At 33.2% G+C, this 12,057-nt stretch overlaps 3 protein-coding genes across 6 annotated transcripts in view; 2 read left to right on the top strand and 1 right to left on the bottom strand.

Annotated features, from left to right (window-relative positions):
* Positions 1–5,790, top strand: part of LOC123015802 (cystathionine gamma-lyase) — a 7,926-nt gene extending 2,136 nt beyond the window's left edge. For 2 of the 4 annotated variants that reach the window (XM_044415775.1, XM_044415773.1), the window contains exons 5-7: positions 5,113–5,197; positions 5,244–5,574; positions 5,618–5,790. In XM_044415775.1, coding sequence (XP_044271710.1) covers positions 5,113–5,197; positions 5,244–5,574; positions 5,618–5,759 — 558 coding nt within the window. In that variant the 3' untranslated portion in view covers positions 5,760–5,790. Of the gene's footprint in view, positions 1–735; positions 829–4,373; positions 4,551–4,609; positions 4,889–4,932; positions 5,198–5,243; positions 5,575–5,617 lie in introns of those variants that run through there. The other 2 variants (XM_044415776.1, XM_044415777.1) reach the window with 2 other exon arrangements.
* Positions 5,743–9,196, bottom strand: LOC123015801 (deubiquitinase MYSM1-like). The gene is made up of 8 exons (XM_044415772.1): positions 9,105–9,196; positions 8,557–9,007; positions 8,121–8,504; positions 7,727–8,071; positions 7,524–7,680; positions 7,326–7,471; positions 6,562–6,714; positions 5,743–6,514 (listed from the first exon to the last, which is right to left on the bottom strand). The coding sequence occupies exons 1-8, from the start codon at positions 9,179–9,181 to the stop codon at positions 5,804–5,806; spliced, it is 2,424 nt and encodes an 807-aa protein (XP_044271707.1). The 5' UTR covers positions 9,182–9,196; the 3' UTR covers positions 5,743–5,803.
* Positions 9,197–9,199: 3 nt separating this feature from the next.
* LOC123015805 lies at positions 9,200–10,885 on the top strand. Its single transcript, XM_044415781.1, has 5 exons — positions 9,200–9,356; positions 9,412–9,603; positions 9,654–9,918; positions 9,967–10,081; positions 10,128–10,885. The coding sequence occupies exons 2-5, from the start codon at positions 9,471–9,473 to the stop codon at positions 10,338–10,340; spliced, it is 726 nt and encodes a 241-aa protein (XP_044271716.1). The 5' UTR covers positions 9,200–9,356; positions 9,412–9,470; the 3' UTR covers positions 10,341–10,885.
* Positions 10,886–12,057: the final 1,172 nt, after the last annotated feature.

Here is a 12,057-nt window from a genome sequence, read left to right as displayed (position 1 = left end):
TAATATATTTCTCTAAATAACTTATGGAATTATCCTGAAAATACGGCTTACTAAAATCGATTTTCCCCTCATTTGACTTCGAGAAATGAAAAATTCGCCTCAAATCACTAAAAAACCGGTCAAAATCCCCTTCATTTGAAGCCACATCAACTTGAAATTTATAAGGCACGAATTGATCCTCAAAATTCTCCTTGTATGGGCATGGAAGTCCATCAAAAGGAGGGTTGTGAGCTGCATCCGCTGAAAAAAATGGTGAAAAAATTGAAGAGATTTGAGCGGGAGCTTACAGGGCTTCCTTCGGGGAAATTTCGACAGTAGATAAGGCGTAGTGTGGGTCGTTTAATGGACATTTTGGGTTTGACCGGTTCTTCGTTCACTAGGTTAGTGTTGACGACGTCCCCTTTCTCGTAGTAGGTTAGAGTACAGCCTCCTTCCCCATCTTATTCAGAAGTTTATTTAACTTTGAAAATATTAAAAAACCATAAAAAGAATAATAAAAAAATCTTTCAGTAATGCAGGGTGAAGTAATTTATTTTATAAAAAAAACATTTTGGTTTTTCATTCTAATTTTTGAATGAAATATTTCAAACACCTATGCGACGCCTATGGAAGAAACTAGAGTTCCTATATTAGAACATAGAATAAGAATTAGAAGAGTTGGGACACTGAATGTCAGTTTTCTAATTTTAACGAAAAAGGATAGAACGTATATACCTTATCCACATAATACGAAATTGGTTCGGTTTGACGTTCAGTGTCGCAACTCTTCAAATATAGGCAGTAGAATCAGTTTGACGAGTGTTGAAAATTTCCAGTCAAGTTTTAGAGGTAAAAACATGAATAATAACACTTTTTTATTAAAATTTGATCAAAAATTGATCTTTTGTCATGAGTGGCAGGTGTGTAGAATTCGAAAAATTCGAGTTACACGTGGCCATTCATTCCCCCCAATAAATACAATAAGTCAATACATACTCAGATATTTTAAATTTTTTTCAAAAATAAACCATTCTGTGCTCGATTTTTTAATCAAATTGGTCCATTTTTAACTAGCCCAGTCAAATTAGACATAAATAGGGCGATCGGTGGAAAAAAATCCTAGAGAGTTGGATTTTTTTTAAACGCTTTCTTTTTTCTTGGGTAGACATACAGTGCGCTAGAACTCGCGCCCCAGAGAGTATTTTCAAGTAAGGTAAGATACCAGGAACATGAATAAAATGTTTTTCTACTTTGCGTTCGTACTAAGGTCCATTACGAAACTGTTATTAATCTTATGATTTGAAACAACTGAAAGCAAATTGAATTTATTGGGTGCAACACTTCATTAGAGAGTCTATAAATTCTTCCGAGTCGTCCTCATATGCTGCATCTTCGTCTTCAACTTAAACATTGAAAACCGATTTAGTCTTGTTGAGTACAATATTAATAAATAGATGATTTAATATCGATGATTTAAATAAAGCTTACTGTAAATTGAATGTATTGGATTCAACAGTTTATTAGAAAGTGCCCCGAGGGTCTATCAAGTCTTCCGAGTCATCCTTATATGCTGAATTAGCATTTGCCTGCGACTTTGTCCGCGTGTATTTCTGATATAAAATAGGCTTATTAGATACTCTATAAAGTTAGATAATTGCCTATGTTATGTATAGGATTCAGTTATAGTAGTCTCGTTCTTCGCACGGGGTTTGTTTATGGATAAATATTAAATGTTGATTTTCAGTGTCGTCTCAGTGCAGTTCTGCACTCTCAAACTTCGAAATTTCATGTTTCTAATTTTGTTTTTAAGCGTTTAAACTCTATTTTATTTCATTAAAATTAGAAAAGTGCACTTCTACACTCTCTAAGGATCATATTTTCTAAATATAATGTTTTTATATCCCTTTAAATGTGTACACCGTTTTATTCCCTTAAAAACTAATTTTCGAAAAATCTGATTTTAGTGCCCCTTTACACCTCTAAAGAATTTTATGTTTATATCTTTGTTTAAACATTTACACCCCATTTAACCCCCTTACAGATTGATTTTCTCTTTCATCCAAAATTTTTATTTATATCTCGGTTTCAGGCAGACCAGCTTAGTTGGGGAACGCTCTACAAATATAAATACTATACTATACAAGGTGATTCTTTTAGAGCCTACATTAGAAACTTTTTAACTTCTAATGCAGATAATAATTTGAAACTTTGTACACAACCCAAGTCGACTAGTCTAAAGTTCAATTAAATTATTTTCAAAATGGCTGAACTTACGGAACTACGAGAAATTGACGCCCACTTTGAAATGTTAAATGGTACCCACTTAATTTTATTGCATTGTTGAATTTTCCTCTTTAAACTAAGTAAAATGTACCTAGTTGTTAGTACCTGTCATAGTTTTTGACATATGTTAATTTTTTGGTCAAAATTTTCACTTGCAGGGGTTCATTCAAAACATCACAGCTCTTGAACCCTTTGCGATAAGTGAATATTTTTTTTTGCATTCGATAACCAAAGGTTCGAAACGTTTTCTAGAATTTTCAAAATTGTCAACTGTCAAATTGCAAGGTTAGTATGATTTTTTGAAAATGATCATTACCAAACAGCTATAACTCAGTTTTTTCAAATGAAATGACTCTATTTTCTCAACGGCAATCAAAAGTACATTAATTTATAAAGGGACTTTTATCAACATGTCCTATACCTATCTCTTACAGTTTTTGAAATAATCACGAAAAACATGTTAATGTTTTTATTTTTATAGTTAATCACATTGGCTTTGAAAAAATACAATAAAGATATACCTACCATAATTAATACAGATGTTCGATATGTTTACCATTTTCAAACAGTCCAAAATTCGATGGTGAACTGATTTGAGTGGCTTCCATTATTTCATTTGGTTGAAGATTATTAAATGCCGTCTCAATCCTTGCCTCAATTCTTCGTAATTCCGAATGGGTGTTGTGTAGACTAAATCTTTAATACGTATTGATCATTTTCCAAAGCCTACGTGATTGACTATAAAAATAAAAAACAAAAACATGTTTTTCGTGATTATTTTAGAAACTGTAAGAGATGGGTATAGGACATGTTGATAAAAGTCCTTCTAGAAATCGATGTACTTTCGCTTGCCGTTGAGAAAATGGGGTCATTTTATATGAAAAAACTGAGTTATAGCTGTTTGTTAAATATCATTTTCAAAAAATCATATAAGCTTTGCAATTTGACAGTTTACAATTTTGAAAATTTTAGGAAACTCTTCGGACGTTTGGTTATCGAATGCAAAAAAAATTATTGACTTATCGCAAACGGTTCAAGAGCTGTGATGTTTTTAATAAACCTCTGCAAATGAAAATTTTGAGCAAAAAATTGACATATGTCAAAAACTATGACAGATAAGTTCTAATAACTAGATACATTTTACTCAGTTTGGAGAGGAGAATTCAAAAATGCAATCAAAATAAGTGGTTACCATTTAAAATTTCAAAGTTAGCGCCAATTTCTCGTAGTTCCGGAAGTTCAGCCATTTTTAAAATAATTTAATTGAACTTAGACTGGTTGATTTCAGATGTGTGCCAAATTTTAAATTTCTATCTGCATTAGAAGTTAAAAAGTTTCTAATATAGGCCCTAAAAGAATCACCTTGTATACTAATGAAATGTGTTTCAAAGGATTTTTGATGCAATTTTGTGTAGACTCCAAACTTTTGAAGCCTACGGTTAGTCCTACGACAAAAATGAATAGGACCATTTTTGTAGGAAATTTTCATGCAGAAATAGACTTCTACAGAAAATTCTGCATGAATTACATAAACGATGAGTTTATATTTATAGACCCTCGTGACTCCCCCTTCCTTTGATGAAGTATTGAACCCAGTAAATTCAATTTACTGTCAGTTTTTTTTTTAAATTACAAGACTAATTCTGTTTTAAATGAAGATAAAGCACATTTTTTTAAATGATGTTTTTAGTCTTACAACAAAAATGCAAAGGACCATTTTTGTAGGAAATTTTGTAAGCTTTAATTTTGATAAGAAGATAAAAACCTAAAGGAGTGATAATTTCCGAGATATAAGCAAAAAAAAAGACACCTTTAACCCCCTCCTTCTTTTCGAGCCCAAAGGTGGGTACCTTTGGGGACTTTTGATATATGTCTACCCTAGTGTAAAGAAAGCGTTTAAAAAAAATTCAAACTCTAGGATTTTTTTCCACCGATTTGTCTAATTTGACTGGGCTAAACATAACATGACTAATTTTAATCAATTTCGTGCGACCTTCAGAACACAGGTTTCTTTGTTGCCGAGTGAAATTAAGCGGCTTGTTTTTAATCAGTGATGTTCTTTTTATTGAATCTAATCAATGATTATTATCTTAAATTGGAACAATGGTTAGTTGGAATTTTCAGTCTTCAAAATGACCGGCGAGAGTGGATATCTTCCCCAACATAAGGGTTTCGCAACTGCTGCAATTCACGCGTTTCAGGAACCGGAACAATGGGACTCCATGGCTTTAGTCACCCCCATGGTGTCTTCCACAACTTTTAAACAATACGGCCCTGCAAATTTCAAGGTAATACTTTTTTCTTTTTGTTAAAAATAGTCGTGCGTTTTTTTTATTAAAAATTGCAGAAATACGGATACGGTCGCTCCGGCAACCCCAATAGAGAAGTTTTAGAGAAATGTTTGGCAACCCTTGACAACGGAAAATATGGGCTGTGCTGGTCCTCAGGCCTAGGAGCTACCACAGCCGTGGCTAGTCTTTTTAAAGCCGGGGACCACATCATCTGCGGGGATGACGTCTATGGGGGCACTAATCGGCTCTTTAGACAAGTCTGTTCGAAGTTCGGACTCGATACCACCTTCGTTAATGAAAAAGATATTGAAAAAACTATCAAACCCAACACCAAAGTAAGTGTGCTCAGAATTGGGGCTAAAATCAACGCAAATTTTAGCTGATTTGGATTGAGAGTCTTACAAACCCGACTTTGAAAGTCATGGACATAAAAGCAATGGCTGAACTTGCCCACAAACATAATGTCTTACTGGCCGTTGATAGCACYTTTGTGACCCCCTATTTCCAACGGCCGTTGGAGTTCGGCGCTGATCTCGTTATACATTCAATCACCAAGTACATCAACGGTCATTCGGATGTTATCATGGGGGCCACAATCACYAACAATAAGGAGATTTACGACAAACTGAAATTTCTTCAAAATGGTAGCCCTAATATTTAACACTAGTGATGCTTGAAGGCAATTTTCAGCTATGGGAATCATTCCTGCSCCCTTTGATTGTTATCAGGTGACCCGAAGTTTGAAAACTTTGGCCTTGAGAATGCAACAACACATGAAAAATTCMATACAAGTGGCTAAGTTTTTGGAGAAACACCCCAAAGTCGCCAAAGTGGTCCACCCAGGGTTGCCTTCGCACCCCCAACATGATATTTTCAAAAGACAATCGTCGGGTTGTAGCGGAATTATGTCCTTTTATCTCAAAAATGCGACTCTTGAACAATCGAGAACGTTTCTGAGCTCGTTGAAAATTTTCACTTTAGCTGAAAGTTTGGGCGGATATGAGAGTTTGGCTGAACTTCCGTAAGTTTTTTTATTTTTTGTCAGTAATAATGGGAGTTTTTAGGTCGGTCATGACTCATGCTTCCGTTCCTGAAGACCAAAGGAAAGTCTTAAAAATCACTGATGATTTAGTTCGGCTRTCTGTGGGTCTGGAAGACGTTGAGGACTTGATAAATGATCTCCAACAAGCACTTGAAAAAATCTAAATTTATTAATAAATAAAAGTACGAATTATTACACCTGGTATTTCTCATTTTGTACAAATATTCGAGATATTCTCGATAATATAATCACAAGTCATCTTATTCAAACTCCCACACTTAGCTAAATGCATTCTCACACTAGTAATATATTTCTCTAAATAACTTATGGAATTATCCTGAAAATACGGCTTACTAAAATCGATTTTCCCCTCATTTGACTTCGAGAAATGAAAAATTTGCCTCAAATCACTAAAAAAACGGTCAAAATCCCCTTCATTTGAAGCCACATCAACTTGAAATTTATAAGGCACGAATTGATCCTCAAAATTCTCCTTTTTATCCACCACCATGCACCGAAACGGCGACGCAATTAAGGCCCCATGTGCGCTAAACGGCGACAAAATCACCCCTAAACACGGCGACGTGGTCCCTATCCACATTTGAACGTCTTGTTGCGTCTCCAAATCTTGCTGTGAAGGCTCAGGGGCGAAAGTCGGGTGCGAGTGGAACCACCCCAAGACATCTAACCCTCGATTGTGGATCAATTCGGCGGCTTTTGACTGGGATATGGGGCACATGTCGCAATGCGTAGCCGAAGATGCGATATTTCGACACGGTTCGTAATGAGAAATGGTTAGAATTTTTTTGGTCGGGTTCCAAGTACCAGCGACTAAGCCCATGACTTCGGTAAGGGATGTGTGGGCATGGAAGTCCATCAAAAGGAGGGTTGTGAGCTGCATCCGCACTCTATATTTTTGCTGAAAAAAATGGTGAAAACATTGAAGAGATTTGAGCGGGAGCTTACAGGGCTTCCTTCGGGGAAATTTCGACAGTAGATAAGGCGTATTGTGGGTCGTTTAATGGACATTTTGGGTTTGACCGGTTCTTCGTTCACTATGGTAGTGTTGATGACGTCCCCTTTCTCGTCGTGGGTTAGAGTACAGCCCCCTTCCCCGTCCTATTCAAGAGTTTATTTAACTTTGAAAATATCAAAAACCATAAAAAGAATAATAAAAAACAAATCTTTCAGTAATACAGAGTGCTGTAATTTATTTTATAAAAAAACAATTTGGTTTTTCATTCTAAGTTTGGAATGAAATATTTCAAATACCTATGCGATGCCTATGGAAAAATCTAATAAGATACCTATATTGTTATGGAAACTGCGATGTTTCCAAGGAAACCAAGAATTTTTTTAATCAGAGGCGTAGTGAATTTTTTTAAGGTACTTAGGTCCAGTTTCATGATCGAATTAAAGAAACTTTAAGGTTAATGTTGGTTTAGAATGTAAAATTTTGCTCAAGGAGTCCGTATAATTAGCACATTCTAAACAACATTTAATTTAATGCTCCTTTAAATTTGATTATGCAACTGGCCCTTATTTTAATTTTTTTTTGCATTCTTAATTCTCTCAGAATCGCACACCTGTTCATAAAAAAATACTTGCAATATTCCTGTTTTTTTAATAACAAAGTTAGAAATGAAAAAAAAAGAAACAAATCTAAATGATCTGTTTTATTTACCAACATTTGAAGTTAAATATATTTTTTAAGAATTGTATTTACTCACATTGGCGAATTTCCGCTTAATCCTCGGCCTGCACCCCAACTCAATGTTTTGTTTAATTTGGTTTTTGCCATCTTTTAAATTTTTTTCGCTTTTGCTTGTGACACTTTGAAAAATATCAATTAATGGACGAATGTAATTGGTTTGTGCTGGAGTTAAAAACAATTAAAATTTGTTCATTATTTAATAAGAAATACGTACAACATCCAAAATTAATTGCTCCTATTTGTTCCAAATAACAGTGAATTCTGCCTAAACAATTCACGTCGCCGCAGTTTTTTAAACCTTGACGAATTGAGGTTTTTGTGACATAAGATGGTTTTGATGTGAGCCAACAATTGATTATGTGATTCCTTATCTAAAAAAATGTTACCAACAAACATTTTAAACAATTTTTGTCATACTTTAAGGTAACGTAACGGTGTTTTGGTGGGTCGTCCCTCAAAAAATTCGCTGTGGATAACTTTCTCCAATTCGGTTATGAAATTTTCTTTAATTGTGACTTCAGATTGAGGCGTTTCTAAAGTTGTGAGTTCTGTCACAAGTGATTCATCCAATACTGATAAATCTATTGTTATTTTCGGTGGCTTTGAGAAACTTTCAAAATTATCATTTTCCTTAATTTCAGTGTTGTGTAACACAGTTTCATTTCTTAGAGAATTATTTACTTTAATTTCCGGCTTTACTTCATCAGAATCTTCAATATCAATCTCCACATCAGAACCTGAATCATCTTTGCTTATTTTTACCTAAATATAACTTCACATTAAAATAAAATTGGAATAAAAAGTAACATACTATTTCCTCCCCTTCACATATCGGTACTGCCAACCCTCTCCCAGTAGTAATCTCAACCCTTCCAATCTCAGTTTTCTTATTTTCCTGATTCATAATTTTAACAGTTTTCTGTTTAACGTGATTCATTGGAAATTTCAGTTTTGTTCTAATTTTAAATTTCACTGGACGTTTTAATTTATTCTTAATTTTCTTCTTTTGGTCCAATTTAGTTGCACTGTCAGTGCTTTGCTTTACGTTAGTTTTTAAAGTAGGACTAGACACTTGTGATAAATCTTCATCTTCATTACTATTAAAAGAATATTTCTTTTTGTGCGGTTGCTTTATAGGTATTGTGGGTTTTGCAGTGCTTACAGCTGCAATAACTTCCTCAATACTTGCAGGAATCTGCAACAGGGCAACTTTACATTTGCTTCAACTTAATTAGGAAATAATTAACCTGAGTATCATCTAAAATATCTGAAACTAAATTACTAACAATATTCATATCTTCTACTCTAGTGTTAAAACCATTATATGACGTTTGTGCTTCCATATAAAAATTCTTAAGGTAGTATTTCACTTCAGCTGGCGTCCTAGAGCCAATAAATTGCGATAACCTCACATTGCTCTTCCCAAATATCTCAATCCCTCTTTCTAGCAAATTCTTCTCTTTTTCCGTCCACCCACTTTCGTCAGAAATAGAATTTTCAGTTGAAACATGTCCCAAAGTATCATCACCGCTCCCAAACTCATTTGGTTTTTCTGACAGTCCGGGGGACAAAACTGAACTGTTATCATACCAGCAGTCAGGATTAGCGCTAGGTTTATCTAAAAGCCATTGCGGGTGTATTGTGTAATCACAGTTTAGGAGATCCGAGTTCTGAGACACAAGCGAAGAGTTTTCATAACTGAAAAAAATTAGGTTAGAGTGAATTATTTACGCAATCGATTATGCACCCTCATGGAGGGCTGTGACAACAATGAAATTGTGAAACCTGTACTTACATGCCGGAATCACCTTTTGTTAAAAAATTATCTAAATTAAAATCGCCTAAAATATCAATTTCGTCATCTTCCGCCATTTTTGTTTTGTTTGATTTGATATAAATGGCCTTGAAACTGGCCTGAAGTTAGTAATGTATACTTTCTTGATCAAAAATACTAAAAATACAGCATTTGCTTTTGATTATTGCAACTAGAAACATCATTTTATTGTATGAATATGGTATTTAGAGTTAAATTATTGTATTTTTTTGGGTAAAGGAACCAAAATATTTTAAATTCAATATCTGACATTTGCGACTAACTTCAGAGTTGTGGTTTTTAAAACTTTAAAACCGTTTTCTCTTGTAAACAATTTTTTTCTGCGGCATGGAAAATAAGAAAGAATTGAGACTACATTCCAATATTGAAGACTATTTATCAAAGGCTAACCTCTACTTATTTGATGTAGAAGAACAAACTGCGATGTTCAAGTCCAGAATAAACTTTTATAAAGAAGAAAGTGTGATAACTGAAAAGTTATAAACTTTTTTGTTAACTGAGTTTTTGTAGTTGCAAAAATGGAGTCTGCACTATCAAGGCTACATTTAATTGAAGACCAATCAAAAATACTTGAGGAGCCTTCAGAAGTGGTTAAAAAATTGGCTAACCTCCAAAACAAATTCGATTTGAAAGAGTTAACTCCAAATGCTGTGGTTCTGTCTCACGTTGACAAGCTTAAAGAACGAAACAACTATTCAGCAAAGTTAAAAATTTGCATCAAAATGTATATCCAATTAAATGAAGAACTTACAAAAAAGATACAACACTTAAAAAGGTTTATTTTTCCCTTTTTTTATTGTGTAATGAAAATTTTTTGTTTTAGTGAGCATAAAAAGGCAGAAAACACAATTAACAACATTGTTACTGCAACACCAGATGACCTGAAAACAATGGAAGTGAAAATAAACAGATATGAGAACGCATTAACTAAATTGGAGGTTGGTTGTTATGTAAAAATGATTGTGATATGACTTTGATTTGTAGAAAAAATATCCTTGGTTGAGGAATGAAAAGTATAGTTTAGTCTATTTTTCAAAAGAAATTAATTTACTGATTAGTGCAAAGAAAGAAAAAGAGGAATTAGTTAAGGAGTTGAGCCCTTATCATGGATTGAAGCCCGACTTGCAGGAAGCTAGTGAACAACTTGCACAAATTAAGTGTGAATACGAGGCAATGAGTAAAAAATTAATGAATTGATGACGCAATCACGTTTACGTTGTATTTATTTTATGTGTGTAATAATATAATATGGATTTTTTTGTTTGTGATGCAACACATTATACATATTTGTCAAGTTACCAAAATGTTGGGTGACCAAGAAGGAGTGTTCGAGTTGGCAAAACAACATTATTTGACACTTAAAAACGCCATTGACATTCAATTAAAACAACGAAGTTCTGGCATGTCTGGTTGCAGTGTTGCAAACAGAAAACTTTCTTAAGGTTCCAGACCCTTTCAGAGCTGGCGTGTACATATTAGTATTACATGTACATTTTTTTTTGCCGCAAATTTAGACTTGAAGAGTTTCTTTCATGTTTGCACTGTTTCTTTATAGGTAAATACAGATCTCTATTATCTTTTTTTTTTAAATAAATTATTGATAAATTTTACTTACTTACCACATGATATGGGATTTTATTTATATATTTTTTTATTGAATAACATGTGAAAACCTTATTTTTCGGATATTCTTGAGCTCTTGATATTTTAGAAATTGTTTTATATACCTAATAATTAAGTATTATTTTCTGTATTTTGTACCAAAAATTAAATAAAAACGTTTTTTAATTATCTCTTATTAATTAGTTCATTTTGATTTTGTATGATTTATTTTTTTTTATTTAATTTTTGAACTTTCCTTTTTGATTATTTGAACTATTTTTATTAGTATTTATAACTTTGCTCTGCAATACTATGTGTTGTTTTTTATTTTATTATATTTTTGATTAAATAAAGGCTTATTACTATTATTAATTTAATTTGCTTTCTTACAATCACTTTAAACAAATAAAGTATTTTTTTCCTTGTCCAAAAACATAACATATTTCAACATACTCGTATTATATACAAAAAGAAAACTGTACACATGTAGGTGCTGTTTCAAGAAACCCTTAATAATTTTACCAAACATTTTATCACAAAATGACTATTCAGTGAACGAGTTAATCATTTTTCTATACGACGAGGAGTAAAAATCAACTTTTTGATGTTAAAACTATGACAAAAGCCAAAAATTCTCTCCCAACGGAGAGAAATGAGCATAACGACGGGAGAAAATATCAATCTTGATAATTTGTCTCTGGATCTGAAAACGTATGTCTGTTTTTGAACTAACTGCACGTGAAACGTCAAATAAAATGACAAGTCAAAAGGTAAAATAGCAAAATGGACTGGATTTCGTCGCCGACGTACATATAATAATAAGCTCGTTCTTTTTTGAAGGTAAATTTTAGTTATTAAAATCATCTTTTTGATCATGCCATTTTACCTTTTGACTTGTTATTTTATTGACGGTTTAGACATACGTTTTTGGATCTAAGGATTACTCGATTACATTATAATATTCTATTAATATTTTCGTTACTGAGACTGTTCAAAACAATGTCATTTGCAACTCACTAAACAGCTGCAACTTTTTAATTTTATCGTATTAAGAAATATTATGTTAATCTTTATTCTGACTCGCAGTTTTTTGAATAATTCTCCTCGGGAGAAACGCTCGAATGATGATTTTTTTTTCTGTAAAATGACTAAACGCCAACAAATTCACGACATTCCGGTTAATTACTATTGATTCGCTTTGCAAAGGTTTCTCTGTACTTTCAGGACCCCACTTGAACGGCTTCAACCATTGCCTTATTAAATTAATGCTTACGTTCATCTAGCAGCGTCTCGACGCTCCCATTAATGAAAA

This window comes from Tribolium madens, unplaced genomic scaffold (assembly GCF_015345945.1).
Source record: "Tribolium madens isolate multiple individuals breed KSU strain unplaced genomic scaffold, Tmad_KSU_1.1 Scaffold_19;HRSCAF=116;Tcas5.2_LG9, whole genome shotgun sequence".
Classification (NCBI taxonomy): domain Eukaryota; kingdom Metazoa; phylum Arthropoda; class Insecta; order Coleoptera; family Tenebrionidae; genus Tribolium; species Tribolium madens.
The sequence above is the reverse complement of the archived record's forward strand: the minus strand, read 5'-3'. Positions and strand labels throughout refer to the sequence as shown.